General features: G+C 36.0%; 1 protein-coding gene across 1 annotated transcript in view; it reads right to left on the bottom strand.

Annotated features, from left to right (window-relative positions):
• The window catches only part of nonC (serine/threonine-protein kinase Smg1), a 1,124,353-nt gene that overhangs the window by 324,512 nt on the left and 776,119 nt on the right, over positions 1 to 23,722 (bottom strand). Inside the window, exons 57-58 of the mRNA XM_090398044.1 lie at positions 9,948 to 10,133; positions 167 to 254 (exon numbers count right to left, since the gene is read on the bottom strand). Coding sequence (XP_090254170.1) covers positions 167 to 254; positions 9,948 to 10,133 — 274 coding nt within the window. The remainder of the gene's footprint in view (positions 1 to 166; positions 255 to 9,947; positions 10,134 to 23,722) is intronic.

Genomic DNA, 23,722 nt, shown 5'->3' with positions numbered 1-23,722 from the left:
ATAAAGTCTCCTCAAAGCTTCACGACACAAGTGAAAACATTAAGTTTTCTGTATAATATTAAGAAACTATATACTGTAATATATGGGATATAAACTTACTTTATACAGAAAGCATGTTTCTCTCAAATGTCAAAATTATTAATAGTTACCACCACCACTGGCTCACCTGAAATTTCTGGCTCTGTTCCCTTCATCAGCAATTCAAAATTACTTCTTAATTTATGTACTAATTTTAAGGTCTGGCATTCTGGTGACTGGAAATAATTAAACTTAAAACATTAATTCCATAATCAACAAGTATAAAACATTTCTCAAAAAATCACAAGCATTTCAAGTAAGGCTTTATATAATTTTAAAATGTGACCAAAAATAAATACATCACTGATTTATGCTGATAAATCAATTTATGAAATGTGTGCACACGCACACATACAGAGATTTGTCCAACATATATTCGGACAGAGAAAAATACAGTTGGTAGTCTTAGGTGTGTGTGTGTGTGTTGGGGGGGAATAATGAATGCATGGGCCCACCACTGGACTTAATACATTCAGCAATTCGGTGAGATAATTTCCCCAAACCAAAAATATATTTATACAAGATGCAGAAAATGGAATTCTGCATTTTTCTCTTCAAAACTAATTTATTCACAAAACATAGATTGACAGCTATGATTCACTGCTTTAGAACATATGTTGAAGTTTAATGGAGCAAATATGCAACTAGAGATAATTATTAATTAAATTTATTTAGCTAATAAATGACTAATATTTCATCATGGTCACCAAAGCATCTTTATTAGCACAAAGACAAAGAAATCCAAGCAAGCATGTGCACACAGGCAAATTATTATGCAGGCAAACACAGAGTATGAAAGGCGATCATATCCTTGGTGCCTTCCAGGAGTGTGGTGATGGGAAATCTTAGAATGTGTAAAACTAATGGCTCAAAAGCAAGGCAGTCAAATTCATTTAGATTTAGTGAACAATTGTTGTGGCAGCAATCATATTTCTGATTTATATCTGTTGCTGGATAAAATAGAGCCTCCACCCCCCTCCCCCAATGGTCCGAGTGATTTATATCTATGGCATGGTCTGCCTAGGATATTGATGGTTCTTCCTGCCTGTTCAAGATAGGAAGAACAGCCACTATTCATCTAGAAAAAGCAAGAGATGGTCTAGATCAGTGTTCCTCACACAACCTTTCTTTAGTAATCCCCCCCCCCCCTCCCAGGACTATTTTTTTAAAGTCAGTTTTTTTTTTTGATAATTGCCCCTATACCTTTTCTAATTATCTTACATAATTTCCTATACCAATATTATATTTTCGTAAAAGTTTACTGGGCTTTATTTTTTTCACCGAGCATCAATTGGGATACATAGTGAAAAGAGGTCCAATAGGAAAGAGGAAATTGTTATGTTGAAGGGGGGGGGGGGGGGCTATGCAAAGCTAGCGATTTTCTCGTTCTTATGGGATGATAAAGGAACAGTATATCTTTAAGTAATAATGAGAATTAAGTGTATATTTTCTCATTTGCATATATGTCCATTATCTTTTGTAAGGCAGCATCACATTGTTGGCTGGCATGATTTTTTTGCACCAAAAACTAATTATCCTGCACCCAAAAAAATTAAAAAAAAAAAAAAAAATGCCACCTTGGGGACGATATCATCCCCATTCAGAAACACTGGTCTAGATGATGGAGAGGATCTTTTGGTAAGTAGATAAGACTAACAAATTTTTCATATGGTTTCAAGGCATATCTTTTTAAAAACTCATGAGATATTTTCTGAGGTGCAACAATGAATTTCGTGTGTTCTGCCTTTATTTTTTATATTTTGAAAGGGGGTTAGGGATGAGTAGGGTATGCTGATGATTTTGCAAAGAGGTAAAGCCACTGGCTAAAAAGTGTTGTGGATCTGATTGATTTCTGTGGATAGACTAGTGTGGTTTGAGCAAGTAGTTTTAGATCAATTAGCTAAGTTTTGCAAAGTACCATATTGATCAGAGTGGTGGTGATGTATACTTTCCAGTGAAGGAAAGATTTCTGTAGACAAAATAGAATAAGGATTAATTGGTTAGCAGGTTAACAAACTGTCATCAAACGACAAACCACCATTATTTTCTTTTTTTAACAATGAATCAGATCCTCAGATGTTGTCTGTTGATGTGTTTCCAATGTGTATCCCTACCATGTGGCCAAATGGAGAACATATCATCCAAGTAGCATAGCCATATTGTGAGCTTCAGAGAAGCAAGTTTAGAGCTGTGTTTTGAAAATTTTGCTTTGAAAAATCTGAGTTCTGTCTTTGGGATTCCAATAAAGATTTAGGATAAGCCAAAGAACTAAGAGTATAGTATAATATAGTATGTGATTTTAAACAGATTTTTATTTATGAAATATACAACAGCTCTTCAGAAGAGATCTACGAGTATATTTATCAAATACAGATTTTTGCTAAAACAGCCATGAAAAATGAGTGAATGACTACATTTAGTTTCAGACTGATCAGTTTCCTGAATCCCAGAAATGCCATTCTCAAATTTACACATTTAAATTCTAAGCCAGACTAAATATCTTGTGACTACTTCCAAACCGCATAAAAGGTTAGCATCCCTTATCTGCCCTCCTAAAGAACAACAGCAACCTATAGATTTACCTAGGATTCAGCAAGTACCCTACAGCTGCAAATGCTCATAATATAGCCAAACAAGCAGGACAATCAATGTCAATATCAGAACACCAAGACTATATCCGTTTCTGCCATTATGGCTGCTCAGGTTTGAGAGACCATACTCTCAATACCTATCACAGGATCTGGTGGAAAAAAAAGCCACCTTTCTCCACTAAAGCAAATTTAAATTTAGGAAGATATTCCTTGAATCTGCTTCTGTGCCCTCGCAAACTATCTCAATGAACAAATATGGCTGCACCAAACTCTAATATGGGAAAATCATCTGTAGACAATCAGACCAATGACCAAGAACACCCAAATCGAACTTTCGCAAAATACGTTTTCGACTTAGTGTTCGTCCAGATCGGACACATCAAATGTGTGCAAAGATGTCCACATGTATAAGGCACTAGAGAAGAACAGAGATCTGCAAATTGTCCAGCTGTGTCATGCAGACTGCAGACATACAAAAGAACATGCAGGTAGATTATTATGTCTGTACACAAATGCTAGGAGTATCAGAAACAAAGGGATAGAGTTCGTTGCCTTGGTCAACGAACCCTAACGACGATGATACAACACAACATATGTTGTGTTGTATCATCGTCTATGGTTATATCGATGATTCTATATGACTTAATATAGTTGTTTACTTAATCTATCCTTCTTACCTAAAACCTTACTCAATCAAGTCCTGTCATTTGTGCCAATTTTTATTGTTCAATCTTCATCTTTATATATTTCTATCGTTATTATTGCCTTTACCACTTTTCTCTACACCCTCCTATACAGCTATTTCCTTTCCGGCTTCTATAATGGTTTTTCAATAAGTTAAATAAATCAGCTTTCACTCTCCTTCTTAAACAAACTATGGTTCAGGCCGTTCCCAAATTTTGTCACGTGTAATCCTTTCATTAATTAGGGCTTTGTCTATGTATGGGACAAGGCCCTAAAGTTTTGTCCTCTGAGACAGTCCGCCTGTTAAATATTGACGAATTTATTTTTTGCTGTGCCAGCCAATACAGAGGATAGATAAGATTCTTATCCAAGGTGGCTATAGCAGAGTAATACACAGTAATAAAATTTCAAACACTAATCTAACTATTCTCACTTCCTTTAGTTTTACATGCAGTTGTGGCTTGAAAGATCAAACCATATTCATATGTCCCTCCCAATAGGTTCAATAGTAATTTTATGAGTGGCTATTTGAATTCATAAAATCAGTTAGATTCAAGCAAATGATATAAAACATATTTTATTAAAGCTTAAGAGATATACATGAAGAATATAAGGTACATGATTAACTTAATCACCTTCCTAGCAATTCTGATATCATTACAAAACACTATAATACATAAATCATAACTTGGATCATAGAGCTTCTATAAACTTACAAATTTTCAGCTTAAATTATCTTATCATTAATCACACTAGGGTCACTAATCATATCTTACAACACATCTAAGTTATTTCATACACAGATCCCTTCTAGGGAGACCTTCTTCAAAACAGAGACAGGTTACTGCCAAATGGGATAATCACTAAAGTTCTCTACAACTTGTCCATTCACAAATTAATCTATAAAGTCTCTCATATCTTTAATTGGAAATCAGATACTGTAACATTCTACGTTACCATCCCATGGAATGATTTTCTGTTCTGTCTTCAGAATTGTCTGGACATCAAAGCACCGTTGTGGGTTACCGTTCTTTGGGTCACATACGATAGCAGCACGATCAGGTTCTCCGGGATGATAAGGCGGTGTGCCGCTCTGGTCTCTCTCTGGAACCGCAGGAACACATCTGTATCGTCGGTCACACAATACAGCTTAGCTAATCTGTTATGAAGAGATAGCTAGCCTTGCCTTGTGAACCTTGATAAGCCTTTCATGACTTCTACAGCTGAACCGGAATCATCCCGTTGGCGGAGACGGAGAGCCAACGTCCAAGAGCGCAGGAACCAGGAACCAAAAAAAGAGCTTCGTGTGTGTGTGTGGGGGGGAGCTTGACCCTTATATTTTCCCTCTCTTTCTCAGAGATTCTCGCGCTTAGCTACATCGTTTACCGTGCGGCATTCATTCACTTGCGTGTGGCGTTCTAGCTTTGCTTTCCTAATAAATTCTCCTTCCCTTAGGCCATACATTGTACTGGACAGCTGAAGTGTGACCTTTGGACTATAGCTTACACTCAACTTGCTTTGACACAATACATAGAATGGGATACTCTGATTAAATAATAACCTTAAATATATTCCTTTATTTGACTCTGTACCAAACTGGTTAAGTCTCTCATTTCTTAAACTAAACATTTCTTCAGTTTTGCTTTAAATTATAATGTACATTTCAATTTCCATGACAAAACACAACATTTGTCTGCCTACAATTAAAGGTAGTGGTTTCTCAATAAATTAAATTTTTATTTTTCAATTTCTGACTATTCAGGACACAACATTGGGACCTCAGGTTAGACATTAGTAAGACCTAGCTATTAGAATCAGACATACTAACTGGTATTGGGTGTAAAGGGTACAGTATTTTTAAGAAGGATGGAGAGGATAGGAGATGTGGGGAGCATCCTTTTAATGATATCAGATGACTTGAATCCAGTTAGAGTTGAGAACTATGACTGTAGTACTAGTATTAACAGTATTTCATGTGGCAGTGAGTTTGAAACCATCTGGTGTGAGGTGGAATCTAACAAGATCAACTACATAGTGGAGTGTTGTTACAGACCAGGTGGATCGGTTGCTAGTGATAAAGAAATGCATCACCAAATCGAAAAGATGAGTGCAAAAAGAGTAATCATAATAGGAGACTTTAATTATCCAAATATTGATTGGGTAGCAGTAGAAGTAAGAATCATGAGAAGTAAGAAAATGAATTTATTGAGCAGCTTCTTCGAGCAGCATGTGACAGTGTTAGATTTGATTGTAGTGTCAGAGGACGTTTCGATTATAGAAGTAACTATTTTGCTTCCACTTGGTGACAGAGATCATGCTGTACTCATTTAGGAAGTGACTAAGTTTACGAATGTTCCATTCAGAAAAGTTACATGCTGAACCAGAAAGCAGGAAATTATGACCAACTGAGGAGTATCTGAGTTCAGAGGAATGGTATCGGTTGCTGGATGGGAAGAATATCGACAGTGCATGGGAAACATTTAGACAATACTTAAATGATGCGATATCAGAATGTGTCCCGAGAGTATGAAGAATAAATAGATTAGGAGTCCAATGGATGCTAAATCTTATTAAGCAAGACACTCGTAAGAAAAGGATGATATGGAAGAAATACTGTGTGCATAAGGATGATGTTCGTTATGAAAATTATAAGCAGCAGGCTAGAATAGTCATAAATGTTGTACGGAAAGCAAAGTCTGAAGGTTACAGATGCAAAAGAGATTGTTCAAGTAATGAGTGCCCATTTTGTTAAAAGCTATCAACCTGGTGTACGCAACATTGAGCTCATTGCTACTCCTTCACTGGATGAAGAAACTCAGGTGTACAGGACAAGATATTAGAGCTACTGCACAAAACTGAATAAGAATTCAACAAGAGGGACTAATGGGGTTATCAGCAAGAGTGTTCACCTGAACTGGCCATTTCTTTGACTAAGCTTTTAATGTGTCTCAGAACAGGGAAGATTCTGCAGAAATGGAAAGAACATATGGTAATCCATTGCACAAGGATGGTGCAAAGACTGATGTATCCAAATGTGGATCAATTAGTATCTCAGGAGTGGTGGTGAAGACTTTGGAAAAATTGGTTAGGGCTCGCATTCAGAAATGATTTGACAGTGAATCTCTACTTTGCAATGAGCAACATGGGTTTACTAAGGAAAGGTCATGTTTTAGCAACTTGCTCACATTCTATAACAATGTTACCATTGAACTGGACAAATGGAATGGATACACCATGATACTTTTGGATTTTGCTAAGGCTTTTGACAGAATACAACATGGTAGACTAATGGAGAATATGGGTTTGGGTTATAGAATATTAGCATGAATAAGAGGATGGCTGACTGACAGATATCAAAAAGTGGTATACGGGGGATGTGAGTCTGCAAGATTTAAATTAACCAGGTGTATCACAAAGATCAGTGATTGGTCCACTGTTATTCAATCTGTACATTAATGATATTGGGAAGGATTTGACAAGCGACATACAGAAATCCCTTGATTAATGATGCACCTAATGTGTTCTTTAAAACAGGCGCATTAATCGAATACAATAACCTATGGGAAAAAGTATAATTCGTTCCTCAAATTTCTTTTATAAAAGAATTAAGGGATATCTCAGGGCCTAGCTAAAGGAAAACCATGAAGCTGAAAGACAATAAAACATATTCAGAATAAAAATTTATCATTCTACTTCTTAACAAAGAATTCAGCTAATGTAGTTTGGCACGTTTCTTTTTTTTCATACAACTGACGGTATATGGCCCTATTGCCTTTTCTACTACTTCTGCAAATTTTACTGCTTTTCTCTTCATCAGGGTCAGCCTCTAAGCATTGCTGCTTAAAAACTTCGATTGCACGAAAAATATTTTAATTGTTTCTGTAAAATCTCTTTTCGTTTGTTAGTGATTAAATTTTCTTCATATCCTTCAGGATCTTCCCTCTGTGCATCTAAATTAATTCTAAGTTAATTCAAATGAATTAACTTAGATTCATTTGAAAAGCCTCTAAAATCATTACCAGGAATACTCAGTAGAGAAATACTTCCATAATTCTCACATTCAGTTTTATTTCCCATTTTATATATGGGTACTATTAGAGCTCTACTCCAATCATCTGGAATTCGTCTCTCTGTCCAGGCCTTCTGATCTATGCAGTGCAGCCACTGTAAGACTTGCATACCTCCATACTTGAGCATTTCTGGTCGAATATATCTACTCCTGCCTTTCCACATTTCAGGCTTTTGATGGCTTTTTCTACTTCAAGTATGGATATGTGTTCCTCACTGCACGCTGGTCAGTGTTTTTTAGCACTGTGCTGTCATCACTGCTTGTTTCATTTAGCAATTTTTCGAAGTAATTACTCCATACTTCAAGGATATCTTTTTTCTCCTGTTTTGATGTCACCTTTATCATCTCTAATTCCTTTTACAGCATTCTTTCTTCCATTTCCTCCATAATTATGCAAGCATCTGAAATATTGAATGAAAGTAGTGCAATAGAGATTTTTCACAAACAGATATTTAAAATTAATATTTATATATTCATACCGGACTATCACAGCTCTACTATTCAATACTGGCGTGCTCAAGATCTTATACGCATGATGTACAAAATAATACCACCAGGGTTTGTTAGATATATCTCTCTTAGTTTTGTTTTTTTTAAAATACCGTTTCCCTTCCAGTTTTGATGATATTTATTAGTTGTGCATCTGAAGAAGTGTAGTCTTGGACGAAACTAGTTGTGCAAATAGTTTTTATTTTAACCTCAGTTCAAGTTATTCAATGTTATAGAATATGTTATCAAATTGAATAAATCCTCAAATGAATACACACACACACACATGAATAATATGACATAGTGTCATTCATGAGGGTGGTCTGAAAAGTTCTTGGCCTCGACCATAAATGGTAACACTATCAGAAAGATTTTTTTTTTTTTTGCTAAGTTGGTACATGTGTCATAAACATCCATGTGAAATTGCCATTCATTCTATCAAGTAGTTTGTTTTATACAGCTGTCTGAAGCAAAAGTGTTGTCTGTATCCCTTGAAATGGATAAAATAGAGTATCGTGCAATTATGAAATTCTTTGTAAAAGAAGGTTTAACGCCAAAAGAAATTCATTCAAAGTTCATAAAAGTTTATGGGCACTCTTCTCCTTCGTTTTCAACAATTAAGAAATGTGCTGTTTAAACATGACCATACCAGCCTTGAAGATGATCCAAGTGAAGGATGTCCAAAAAGTGTTACAACACCAGAAATCATTGATCAAGTGTATGATATGGTACTGGATGACCGGTAAGTCAAAGTGCGTGAAACTGCTGAGACTATAGACATTTCAAAAGAATGTGTAGGATATATTTTGCATAACAATTGCAAATAAAAAAGCTTTGTGCAAGATGGGTGCCATGCTTGCTCACAGCAAATCCAAAACAAACTCACATGAAAATCTCTGAACAGTGCTTGCAGCATTTTAACAAGAATAAAACTGATTTTGTGTGTCGATTTATTACTATGGATGAGACTTGGATTCACCATTACACACCAGAATCCAAACAGCAGTCAAAAACAGTGGACGGAAGCTGCTTGTTTTCAGTGCCAAAGTCAGTTCCATCAGCAGGAAAGGTCATGGCATCGGTGTTTTGGGATGCTAAAGGCATTTTGTTTATTAATTATCTTGTAAAGGGAAAAACAATAACCCAGGAATATTATTCTGATCTTTTAACCAGACTAGACAAAAAAATTCTTGAGAAAAGACCTGGTTTGCAGAAGAAAAAAAGCAACTTTCATCAGGACAATGCACCTGCCCACAAAGGTGTTTTGGCAATGGGAAAATTAAGGGATCTGCACTATGAATTGTTGGAACATCCACCCTGTTCCCCAGATTTGGCTCCCTCTGACTTCTATCTCTTTCCAAAACTAATACTCTTCCTTGCTGGTCAGCATTTTTCTTCGAATCAAGAGGTGATTGCAGATCTTACTGAGGGCCACTACAGGGATGGGATAATCGTGCTGGAGCATCGCTGGAATAAATGTATTAGTCTTAAGGGAGATCATGCTGAAAAATAAAAAAATATTTTGAAATTATAAATGTTTTTTCATTGTTAGGCTGAGAACTTTCCAGACCACCCTCATAGTAATGAATAGGTCATGTAGTAATGTTTCTGTGATAATAAATTTTCAATCATTCAATTTTTACTTAATGAATAAAATATTTTGGTTTGTTGATTAGTGAATCAGACAAAATATCAATCAGAAACACGATCCCCCCCCCCCATCTTTTTTTAATGCAAGTATGTAATGTGATACAAAAAAAAAAAGTAAACAAATATGTGAAATATTCTTACCACAAAAATTAACTATCTTTCTGGAAATTTCACAATTTTTTTTGCATTTTATATGATATTGTGGCACAAAAAAAGAAACAAAAAAAGAATAAAGAATGAAATGCAATTTTAGAAAAAAAAAAAAATTAAAAACAGGAAGTTTTTTTTTTAAAAAATCAAGCAACATATATATTACAAACATTTGTTAACTGTGAAACTAATGAGTAAAGAAAGCAATGTGAATAATGAATTTTTTTTTTTCACACCTGAATTTCCATAATTATATTTCTTGTAACAGCTTCTAACTCAGTCATCAGCTTTTCCAGTGGGATTCCAGTTTCACTAATAATATCATTAAGTTTCTTAATCATGTGTAACACAGTAGATTCTTCAGCCTGTACTGTTTTCAGTGCTTCGGGAAGGATTATGTTCTGGAAATTAAGGCTTAAGTCCTACATAAAAAATAAAAATTAAAAAAATAATAATAAAACATATTATCAATAATTGATCAATATAAAACAAAGGAATAGTCAGTTACTCACTAACAATTTCTGCCATTCTTGGAATGATGGATAAATGAGGTATATATGTATATATATATATAATATGAATTAAAAAAAGATCATAAGCACTGGTTCCATACTTACTCGCTGAAACAATTTTTACAGACAAATAGCGGAATGTTATAGATACATTAACATTTAAAATTAAAATATTAAAAATATCAGCATAACTTTACATAAGATCATGTATACCTGCAATAGTAGGTTTATGTGCTTTTGATGAGTAAGAGTGCAAACATTTACTAAGTGACCATACCTAATTTTGCTCAACTTTCTTACTGTTGATGTACCTTTGAATATAAAAATATAACAAATTATTCAAAGATATATCTGGTTTAATAAATAAAGAATTCAAATGATTAAATTAAAATGTTTTTAATTTTAATCACGAGGCGCACTATGAGTACTAAATGCAGTTCAGAAGCTATTACAACTCCAGTTGTAAAGATAAGTTTTAATGTGCATTTGGCTTAATTGTGATCTACTAGACAGATGGATTCTACATATTACAGTGCTTTTTGCATTGTTTGCAAGTGTATCTTTTAAGTTAAAATACCTCTAGGAAATAGAACATATGAGTTTTTGGAATGATTTATGAACATTAATCAGAAGTGACTGACAAAGGAAGCAAATTGAGAGCATCTGCTCTTGATCAGCTGGTTTGGTCTATACCGGAGCATAAGCAACTTATGCTATAAAACATATAAGCTTAATTAATCAGCTAAAATGCTGACACATACTTGAATGCTAATAATGTCAGATCCCTTTCTAATATCTTCATTTTTAATATGATTCTGCCATTGATACCATCAATTCATTCCCCTAATTTTTCTCAGAACCCTTATATCTGTGGTCTCTAGTCTTTGCCATCTTGTATACTGCTAGTGTTGGCTAATTTCTCTCTTATTTCATATAAATTTATTCAGCTGGCTACCCACCATACCAGCTTTGCTTATTCTATTGTCCATTTCAGGACTTAATGCAATCTTCACTAAAACCAGTGCCTAAATAGCTGAAATATTTTACTTATGCTATAGGATCTCCAATCAGAATACAGCTGAAGTTTTCTATGCCTCTGCCTATTTACATAGTTTTGGTCTTTTTATTGCTGATTTTCATGCCAAATTTGTTACAGCTGTTATTCAATTGAATTAAAGAATCCCGGAGACTTGCACTTTAGGAGTATATCAATATCTGCATAAAGCAAAGAGCTAAGTTTGACATCTCCAATTCTAATATTATGCCTAATTCACTTTCTTTCATAATGTGATCCATATTGATGATGAATAAGAGTGGCGATAATGTGCATCCTTCTTTTATCTCTGATTTAAAAACAAACAATCTTCCTGTATTTCATTCAATTCTAACTTCTGACAAAGAATATGTTTTATTATTACAGTATTAATTATCAGAGAGTATATGTATATATGTATATAAATTATATATACATATACACCTGATATATGTATATATCAGGTATGGTTGGCTGAGTGGTTAGCGTATCCGCTCTCCAGCCAATAGGCTTCGGGTTCGAATCCCGCATAGGCATGGATGTTTGTGATTGTCTTCCACCTTCATACATTCCTTCTCCCAAGTATAGATATACTTTCCCAATATGGACTGGGTCACCATGGGAACAGTAGACCCAAACCTCCTGCAATGGGAGAGGCTTTCACCCTACAGTGGGTAGAAAAATAGGCTGTTCATCGTCATATAAATTATATAAATTACCTAGTTATACACACAGTGTTACCGTGAGAAATTCTATGTAAATATATATAAATAAGATACTGTTGGTTGTATAAGATGTAAAGAGATGGTCATTAAATCTCTTTCATGTTAGAGTGTCTTTCCTGAAACTGCTTCGTATATACACCAACACTAATAGTCAGATTTTCATTAAAAAAAGGAGTAAATCCTCCCTTATTATAATCCGGGTGTGAAAATTGTTTGTTTTTCAAACTTTGCTTAAGAGTTTGAGCAGTGTAACCCCTCTCCCAACTTCTACAGGGTCGTAAAAATAATAAATGGTGAAAGCTAACAAGATTATTTAAACTTTGCTCATGACTTTGAGCAGTACAACTTCTTCTATAGAATCATAACACACAGAGAGTAAAAATGCTTGGTAGAATGTTCTGGCCACATAGTAACGGTCTGTTGATGTGCAGCAAATTGTCTCTTATTCCATATAAAATTGTTTAGTTAACTCCCTTCCATACTAGCTTTGCTCATTGTATTATCTATTTCCTTATATAAATTGCCATCTATCTTTGCCAAAAATTGTGTCTAAATAGCTGAAATATTTCACTTGTTCTACTTGGTCTCCATTCAGAATGCACTTGATATTTTGCATCTTCGTGCCTTTCAGTGTTTGTCATTTTTTTATTGCTGGTTTTCATATCAAATTTATTACAGCAGTTATTCACTTTAATTAGGGAATTCTGCAGATACTAACCATGAGCTGCATCAAGTAAAGATATGAGATTAACATCTATTAACAATTACAGTCTTGATATTGGGTTAAATGCCATTGTCCTTCATAATGTGATCAATACAGAGAAAAACAGTGGAGATAATGTGCACCCTTGTCATCACATCTAATTTAACATTAAGCTATCTTCATGTATCCGATTCAGTTTTAACTGACTGCTGACTCTCAACTCAAATATAGACAGTGTATTGCTCGAAATAATGTTCCATTTACACAATGTAACCATAACATTTTGAATATCTTTTCTCTTGGCACTTTGCCATGTGAACTTTTCCCATATGTAGAAAACTTACGTACATCATCATCACGAACCATATGCTCACTGCCTGCTGGTGTCTGATGCCTCCATCTTAAAGTGAAAATCTGATCCTGATGGTCATGATGAAGGACACTGCGATAAAAGTTTATGTTCTGCCTGTCATTAGTGCAGGTTTTATGGCACAAGGACAACTGTGTCAGTAAGGATCAAAGCAATATATAAGTTTAAAATAACTATATAAATAAACCGAAGTGGAAATGGATATAAAAAAAAAAGAATGTATAAAAAGGTTCTTGTATAGAAAGTGTACAGAAACAAATGTAGACAGGTGTATAAGCAGTAAGTATAAACCGTTCTATGAAAAACAAGTGCAAAAATAGTTTGTATAACACAGATAAAAACAACCAGGTATTAAAAGGCTATGTACCAAAAGCAATTCTGTATAAATAAAAATAATGTCAATGGTCTAGATATGGTGAAAATATTGATTTCCTATAAAAATTTAAAAACAAAAGAGACTTGATGAGTCTGATAAAATCTGTCTGGGTGTATAGGGCTCAGAAAGATAATGACTAAATCAGTCACTGCGTTTATTGACAAAAGGGCAGTCAATTACAATGCTTGACAGTCTAATTACTCATAACTCACACACAGACATGTCATCACCCATCAATAGGAAGGGTTGTGTAAGATAACTATGACCCATACAGAGCCGAGCAAGAACAACTTCCTCTTTACAGTTCCTGCATAGACTAAACTGCCACAATTTGATTTCAGGCTTGTACAATCTAGTTGGATTTGAGCAGATATTATGCTGTCTGAGAAGAGAAGATACCACTAGAGCCTTTTAATTCTGAAACATCTGTGTAGATAGGAAGAAAATCAAGAGTATCCAATTCTATGAAATAGCTGTTGGTAGACAACAGGTGAGGATAGAAAATTTGATAGCTTGCAAAAGGAAAAGCTAAATGGCAGCATGTACGAGGTGGTATCAAAAAGTTACGAGACTAGCTGTTTATGAGAAATTACTTTATTTATCTATGTTTACACACACTTCACCTTCAAAATAGCCCCCTTGCATATCAATACAGCACTTCCAGCGTTCTTGCCACTTCTGGAATGTGTCCTGGAAGTCTTCTTTTCGAAGCATGTCGAGACCCTTCTGCGATTCGCGCTGGATCTTCGCAATGGTGTCAAAACAGTGACCTTTGAGCTGGATTTTCATCTTCGGGAAGAGGGCGGAGTCTGCAGGAGCCAAATCTGGCAAGTAGGGTGGGTGCGGAAGTGAGATCATGTTGTTTCTGGCGAGAAACACGTGAGGAGAGCTCGGTGACAGGGTGCATTGTCGTCATGGAGCATCCAGTTTTTCGCGCGCCACAGATCTAGTTGCTTACACAAAATGTCCTCCCTCAGATGCCTTAAAATCTGGCAGTAGAACTCGCTATTTTCTGGCCCCTGAGGACGAATTCTCGAAGCACAATGCCACGAATGTCGAAAAAGACGATGAGCATACACTTGGTCAAGCTGCAGCCCTGCCTCGCCTTTTTCGGTTGTGGAGATGGGCTCTTCTACTGTGAAGACTGTTGCTTCGTCTCAGGGTCGTACCCGTACACCCAAGTTTCGTCACCAGTAATGATCCTCGAATTTTACATTTTTTCAAACGTGAATTTCACGTTTGCTCACTGTACTAACTTGCTGTCCATGATGAAATCGCAGATGTGGTATAATGCAGGTGGTCAGAATAGCATCAGTTGCACAGCTCCCCATGTACACAGGACGATGTCTTTTCGGCACACTGACTCATGAAGGTAGGTGCTCCCTGTGACTGTGCATGAGCCTTGTACTGCCATCTATTGGCATGTTACAAACCTAGTAAACTTTTTTTTTTTTTTATACCACCTTGTATGTATGCCATGGTGGAAGTGTTTAGTGGCATCTCAGTTATGTTGTCTGACCTAATATCTAGAGCTTGTAAGAGAGTTTTTGCAAACCAAGGAGTCATATGAGAGTCTGATGGGTGCTGTACAGATTCTTCTTCTGTCGACAAAAAATAGTTGGTCATGAGGAATGGTCTGCCAGGCATTGTACTTTTGCAGCATATAGGAGAGCAAGCTGTTGACATTGCAACCACAAAGGTGCTTTATTTGCCTCACCATATAGACTTTCAAGTTTTTATATTATAGCATGTGATAGAGATGGAGCAAAGAACATCAGTCTGCATCCTAACAGGTGGAAGATAGGGTGTGTGAAGGATTTTCAGTGCATTACAGCACTTTTTTTTTAATATGTATCAGGTCATCCCAAAAGTAACTGCTATTGCAAGAAATGCCAATGCAACTGTTGAAGATTTAGCACAAAACTGTTAAAGATTTAGAAAAAGATCTCAATTCATCATCATTGACCATCCATTGCCATTTTCAAGAACTTGGAATAGGGTCTAAGTCAGCAAGTGGGTTATTCACAAAATGGCACATAAAATCGAAGAAAGCAAGTCAACATCTGTACTGCTCTTCATTTTTGAGAGGTTCAATTTCTGTTTTTGAGTAATGATGAAAAGCGGATACTTTAAAGAATGTTAAGCACCGAAGGCAGTGGGTTCATTCAGGGTAACAGGCCTCAGCCAAAACAAGCCCTTCACCCTCAGAAGGTTTGATAAGCATTTGGTAGGATATGGCTGGTATTATACACTTTGAACTCTTGTCACAAAACCTAACAATCACAGCTGAAGTATACTGTGAACAACTCGATTGACTGACTGAAAAACTGAAAGAAAAGAGATGTTCTCTGGTCAGTCGAAAGGGTGTTGTTTTTCACAACGATAACACACACCCTCATAATGCAAGAATCCCCAGTACCAAGATTGAGAAATTAAGCTGGGAAAAGCGTCCACATCCTCCATATTCTCCTGATTATGTGCCTTCGTATTACATGAATTATAAATGCACGTAAACACAAGAAAGATATTTAATTAACCAAATATTTCGTTCTGGAAATAGCAGACCATCTTCAGTGGTATTACAAGAACAGTTTTAAAAAATAAAAGCTAGAATACTAATAATAGATCGTTAAAAATAGAACACGCCGTGTGATGTTATATCACTAAGTATTAAGTATAAAACAGAACATTTTGAAGTAGAGACATGATTGGGGAAAAAAAAAATTAATGAGTAATCTTGATAAGACTTTCCAAGATTTTTGATTTAGATATACAGTCATTACGTTCAGGTTGGGAAGATGGAGTAAGGCCTCCACACTTTCCTTGAACAAACGTTCGAACCTATAATGGGATCTATGTAAGAGGCAAGTCCTGGACCAAAAGATGCTGTGGTCAGTTTCAATCCCGTGTTGAGCCAATTCAGACTTTTCAGGTTTGTTGTGAAGAATAGAGGATTGATGTTCTTGGATTCTTTTTTCAAGAGAACGTCCAGTCTGTCCAAAATATTTTCTAAATAGGAAAATCTTTCCTATTTTCCAATTCTATATGATATAATTTTTTCATCAATCAATTACACCTGTATACCGCTTGAGGGAACTTGTCAGTAATTTGATGATGACCTCTAATGGATGCTTCCAGGTGGACTAAAGAATTAATCACTAATAATAGTTACAGAAGCAAGATTACATTCTTAAAAAAAAAAAAGTAATTTCCCTATAGAAACCATCAATGACGAGAATTAACCATTTATTCCAAGTTCAGAATATTGCCCAGCAGCAGAGAAACTTGGTGACAGTTCATGGTGATTCTGGATCTTTCTTGGCTTAAGAAAGGCAATAATAACTGCCTTTCTTAAGCCAGGTAATCCAGAAAGATGCTCACAGTTGCAATAATTGTTCATTGGCCGTTTATGACAGATCTTTGGTTATTTCATAATGGATGTGTTTAGTCCAACAGTTTTGGCAGCATTTAAGCAATACATCTTTCATTTCTCCTTCTTTTCTGAATAGCATGTCATATTCTTCGATATTGCTCAAAGAAAAACAGAATTTCTTTTTCTAGTTTGAATTTTTAGACAAGGAACTTGGTGGAATAAGAGGTTACTGTTAATATTTTAGCAAGAATGTCCCAGAGTTTGTAAACAACTAGTCATCTATTATGTTCATGGATGGAGAGCTAGTGGGTGTCTTGTCTGCCTTTGATTTTCTTGATTTTGTCCAAAACTTCTTTACTGTTGTATAATAAATTTAGTTTAATCCTTTATCCAAGTGTGAGCAAACAAAGTTTGCACCTGAAAGTATCTTCAGGACTGAGGTAAGGTGGTACACACCAGGGCAACTCGTTGCAAAGGTGGAGCAAGCTACTAATGCTCCTGTCTCAGTATCTCCTATAATGCAAAACACATCTCCTTGCGGATATGTCTAATGTTATGCATTAAGGGAAGGGCCACTACCCAGACTAGTTTCGACCTTTATTGAGGTCTCTTCAGTGGGAGCCAGGCCCAAGCTGAGATACCAGGCAGAAGCATTCGCAGGTCATCTCTACCTATAGAAGTTGCCAAATGGTGTGCCACCCTTTTTAATAAATTACTCTGGATTTAGAGAAAGATGTTGAAAGTTTATTTTTCACTTGGTTAGAATATAATAAATTTAGTTTAATCCTTTATCCGTGTGAGCAAACAAAGTTTGCACCTGAAAGTATCTTCAGGACTGAGGTAAGGTGGTACACACCAGGGCAACTCGTTGCAAAGGTGGAGCAAGCTACTAACGCTCCTGTCTCAGTATCTCCTATAATGCACAACACATCTCCTTGCATTATAGGAGATACTGAGACAGGAGCATTAGTAGCTTGCTCCACCCTTGCAACGAGTTGCCCTGGTGTGTACCACCTTACCTCAGTCCTGAAGATACTTTCAGGTGCAAACTTTGTTTGCTCACACTTGGATAAAGGATTAAACTAAATTTATTATATTCTAACCAAGTGAAAAATAAACTTTCAACTTCTTTACTGTTGGTTCTTCTTGGTACGGAAGATGTACATTGGATCCAGGATTCCTTCTAGCTGTGAAGGCAGATGCATCTTGTTCAGGCTTGACCATGTTTGAAAGGAATTAGGTTCGTTGTCAATGTAGGATATCGATGAAAGATAGATATTCTTAAATTCACTGGCTACTGTACAATTGTTATTACACCACCACCAACATCATCAAATTGCTGCCATGTACCTACTCAAGGGGTCTAAAGGATATGATAGTACTACATGAAAAATTTACATTATTACTAACTTCCTATCTAAAAATTTCCTCTAAATCAGTCTGTTACTTGTCAAGACTCCAACATTATGAGATCATATATTTCTAACTGATAAGCTTAGGCGTTGCTGGTTATTCATTACTTATTTTTTCACGGTATTAACAACACCACAAACACTTTTATCAACAAGGATGTTTTATTAACGCTAATATTTCGCTGATTTTCAAATCAGCATCATCAGAGCACAATACACATGTAAACGCGACAGTGAGTGAAACAATATAATTGCAGAAAGACAAAAGATCTAAAGTCCTAGTTCTGGTGCCCTCTAACGAAAAAAAAAAAAAAAAAAGCAGCAGTTATCCAGATAACAAATATGGTTGCATTAATTTGCCAAATATTTGGGAGACAGTTATCCTAAGAAAAACTCCTGGATAACTGCTGCTTTTTTTTTTTTTTTTTTTTTTTTCGTTAGAGGGCGCCAAAACTAGGACTTTAGATCTTTTGTCTTTCTGCAATTATATTGTTTCACTCACTGTCGCGTTTACATGTGTGTTGTGCTCTGATGATGCTGATTTGAAAATCAGCGAAATATTAGCGTTAATAAAACATCCTTGTTGATAAAAGTGTTTGTGGTGTTGTTAATACCGTGAAAAAATAAGTAATGATCATATATTTCTATTGTCTAAGGCACTTTGTACCGTATCAATCCACCTATATCTTGGTCTTTCCCTGGGTCGTTTTTCTGCCAACCTAGCAGAGAACACTTCTTTTTGCTAATCTTTCCTCGCCCATCCTGTTTAATTGACTATACCACCTGAGATTAGCTCTGCTAATGCATTCCTGAATGCTGACAATGTCAAGTTCTTTCCTCGTTTTTAATATGATATTGCCATTGATGCTATCTGTTCACGGCTCTAATCTCTCTCAGGACTCTCATATCTGCAGTCTCTAATCTTTGGTGAAGTGTTTTGCTTCTGACCCAGCTCCCAGATCCATAAGTTAAAACTGGTTTGAACAGTGTCATGTATACAGCTAATTTAGTGTTCCAACTAATTTCACTCTTATTCCATATGAATTTATTCAATTGACTTCCCACCATGCCAGCTTTGTTGATTCTTTGTTATTTTACAACTTCACTAAAAATCATGCCTAAGTAGCTGAAATGTTTTCCTTGTTCCACTGGTTCTCCATTCACAACACAGTTGACATTTTCAATGATTCTGCCTATTTTCATTGTCTTTGTCTTTTTTATTGCCGATCTTCATGCCATATCTATTACAACAGTTATTCAATTTAGTCAAGGAATCTTGCAGACTTGTATCGGATTTATTTAGAAGTATAACATCATCCGCATAAAGCAAAGAGCTGACATTAACATCTCCAATTTTGATCATGCTCAATACCACTCTCCTTCACAATGCGATCCATATAGATAATGAATAACAGAGGGGACAATGCACATCCCTGTCTCACACAAGATTTAATATTAAACCATCTTCCTGTACTTCCTTCAATTCTAACTGCTGACTTGCACCCAAATAAAGACTAAGTATTGCTTGATATAATGCCCCATTGACACCATATAACTGAAGCGAAGTAAATAGCTTCTCTCTTGGCACCTTGTCATATGCCTTTTTGAGATCGACAAAAACTTAAATACGATCTTTATTATTATTATTATTCGTGACACCTCCAAGGAGTCCGAAGACTCATCGCAGGAGGACCCCTACAACTGTCTCAACCACTACACCACTATATTCCCTTGCTGTCTCAACTATTTGTTGTAAAGTGAAGATCTGATCCTGACAGCCTTTATTTGGCCTGAATCCAGCTTGTTCTTCACCAAGCTTTTCTTCCACAATTCTTCTCAACCATTTCTCAAGTATACTGGCATAAATCTTGCCAGGAACACACAGTAGGGAAATACCTCTGTAATTCTCACATTCCGTTTTATATATGGGTACTATGAGAGCTCTACTCCAATCATCAGGAATTCATTCCTCTATCCGGGCATTCTGAACTATGCAGTGCAACCACTGTAAGACTTTTATACCACCATACCTCAGCATTTCTTGTCGAATATCATCTACTTCTGCTGCCTTTCCACATTTCAAGCCTTTGATAGCTTTTTCTACTTCAAGTATGGATATGTATTCATGACTGTATGCCTGTTGAATGTTTTTTACCACTGTGCTATCACTGCTTGTTTCATTTAGCAATTTTACGAAGTGATTACTCCATACTTCAAGGATATCTTTTTCTTCCGTTTTCATGTCACCTTTATCATCTCTAACTCCTTTTCAGCACTTTTTCCTCCATCCCTAAGCTTCTTCAACAAGCTCCAGAATATTTTGCCACCTTCTTGATATTTATTTTCTATGTTCTTGCCAAAGTCCTCCGATGACTTTTGTTTAGCTAGTTTTACATAGTGTTTAGCTTTCTTACATTTGTCTCTATATTCTCTAAGAGTACAAGCTGACTTATTTGTCAGGAACTTTTGATATGCTTTCTGCTTTTCCTTCACTGCCTCTTTAACTTCCCATGTCCACCATGGAGTTCTAACTTTTCTATCCTTGCAGACAACTTCACCACATACCTCTCTTGCTGAATCAATCAGGGTTTTCTTCAAAGCTTGCCAACGAATCTCGAAGGTTTGATTCCTGTTCTCAACACTTTTCATTTTTTCTTCAATAATCTTTGTGTATTTTAGTCTACAGTTCATATCTGAAATGCTGCTCAACTTTTATTCGCTTTAAAACTTTCTTACATGTTATTCTTTTCGATATGAAATTCAATTTTATCCTGCTCAAGACTAAATAGTTATCACTTCCAATTTCAAATCCTCTGTACACTCTGGTGTCCTGCACCAGGGAGAAAACATCACTATTAACAATAACATAATCAATGAGACTTTTTTCATTCCTTGCCTCTTGTCTCCATGTGAATTTGTGCACATTTTTATGTTGGAACATGGTGTTAGTAATAACCAGTCCATGTCCTGAGCAGAAATCCAACAGGTATTTGCCATTATTATTAGCTTTGCTCTTTTCTCCAAATTTTCCCAAAATATTTTTGTATGACTGATAATCATTTCCTACTCTGCTATTTAGAACCCCAACAAGGACCAACTTTTCATTTTTCATTCTGTCAGTTGCTTTCCCTAAAGCCTCAAAATATTCCCCGACTTCTACCTTAGTAGAATCTTCTGTGGGACCATAGGCACAAATAAGTCTCATAGTCCAGTTCCTCATTCTCATATTTGCCCACATTACTCTACTTGAGACAGCCTGCCGTTGAAGAAGATTAGCCTCATATTTTGTGTTGAATACTATGGCTACTCCTTCTTTTCCTTGATTGTCATTGTCTGAATATAACATTTTGTATTTATTGCTTAGAAAGATCTCACCAGTTTTTGTCTTTTATGTTTCAGTCACCAATATTATGTCGATCTGGTACTTATCTAATTCCTCAACTAGCTCCAATTCTTTGCCATTCAGGCTTCTTATGTTGACAGTACTGATCTTTAATTCTGGTGATGTTGAGTTGGGGTGTGTTTTCAGATTTGGGGCTAAGATAAATGTGGAAACCAACTAATGTTTTAGGAATTGTAGTTGTTGCAGCTTGCATAATACACAAGCTGTAATACTATGTCACATGGTTTAGCCACGTTGCAGTCAATATGGATAAAATACACCACTCCTCTACACTTCGTATCTATCATACATTTCAATGTAATATGAATGGTATTACAATTTTAATATGCACTTCGCATCCATGGTAACTTGGATGTATATATATATATGTCTTGGCCGGTTGGGTGGTTAATGCATCTCTTGGTAGGAGATGAGCTGATTGTTACAGAATCAAATTCCATTAAAGTAGAGCATGTGGGCTAGCCAGGTTTTTAATTTTCTATTGAACAAGCTTGCTAGCCTATTTTCAGTGATATCAGTGATTATCACAGAAAATGATTACTCCCAAATATGTTGTCTTCAGTTTCTCACTTGAACAGTGGGAAAATAGAGGGCAATGCAGACAGTTAATTCAATGGCAGTGGATGTTCAGGTTGGCATACCGAAGGTGTTGCTTTGTGTGTAAGAAAGATTACTGTTGTTGATCATATACATCTAAACCTTCCTATGGTGTTTGTTCATCACTAGCCTGCAGAATGTTGTGTCAATTGTAATCCACCATTAAAAGCAAGGAGGATGATAACTGCAATATGACATCATCAAATTCATCTTGGGAAAAACGTTTTGCAAGAGGACAGTAGACGCAGCATATTGTTATTAAAATTCTGACAGAGGTTCGAATAGCAAGTGCTTCTATGTTGATATTCTGTGGGACTGGCTAGAAGAGGGTATGGGGGCTTGAAAGAATGGTGACTCTTCCATGGGTAGGTCCTTCTGCTGTCCTCCCCTTGCAAATGATAGTTATGTTCTGAAATGCTGGATTCACCAGACTTCAAGTACAGTTCTTGTAGGCAGAAGCACTGTGGCTTATACTTCTGCAACAGACACTTGATGTTTTGTCAGAATCGACGAGAGTTCCATTGCAGGAATGTTTTCATTATTTCTTTTTGATAATATCATCTGACATCCTGGTTTTGTTTTTATTACTCTTCAATTTTTTTTTTTTCTTTTTCAAGAATTGTGGATAGCCAGTGCCCATCATTTCTTCTTTTTCTTCTAGAAAAATATCCAAGCCATTTTCAAATTCCACTCCCTCTAGGGCACTAAGTATATTGATTATTTCATGTTTGGGTCAGAGAGCAGAGGTATCCATGATCCTCTATGGTGAACATTTCATTAATTTTCTTTTAAAACAAAAAGAAGATTTTTGTAGCGAGACCTTAGGTATATCTTCAGAAGTAAGCCCATATTGATTTTTCTCTTTGATTCAATCTGGAGAGATGGTAAACAGGCCATATCATTCAGCTATGATATAGTTGTATTAACATGGATTTGACATACATGTCGGTGTTCCTGCTGCCACTTTCTTTACAGTTGTCTTCTCAGCATAAGAGGGTTTAGTAAATGTTGTTGCTACTGCCATGTTATACTGCCTCTTTGCCTCCTAATATGTGATGCAATGCTGTGTTGTTATTTCTTTGGAATATTCTTTTCATCCTTTCACCTTGGTATGCTCAGGAGTACACTGGGTGGCCTCTTCACAGTTAGAGCATTTTGGAGTTTTGCTCTTAAATTCTTTATTCTCATGATTTTTACTGCCACATTGGGCACAGATGCCAAAGCATGACAGGCAGTTCAAGAATTACTATCTCTCTGACATTTAAAGCAACACAAAGGGTTGGGATATACATCAGGATATCCCAACTGCCTTACTGGGCAGGTGGGATAACCTGCTTCAACAGATGTTGGTGGGTTTGGGTCGTGGTATGTTGAAGGAAAGGATGATGTTCTGTGATGTGAACCAGGTGCACATCCTTACATATGAACACAGCCATATTCATATGGCTGTCACTCCTTGAGATCAGGGATCTCCTCACTGGGAACATTTTTTTTAAGTCTCTGTAAT

Source organism: Typopeltis vanoorti, chromosome 9 (genome assembly GCF_054136105.1).
Source record: "Typopeltis vanoorti isolate ZY-2024b chromosome 9, IOZ_Tvanoo_1.0, whole genome shotgun sequence".
NCBI lineage: Eukaryota > Metazoa > Arthropoda > Arachnida > Uropygi > Thelyphonidae > Typopeltis > Typopeltis vanoorti.
The sequence above is the reverse complement of the archived record's forward strand: the minus strand, read 5'-3'. Positions and strand labels throughout refer to the sequence as shown.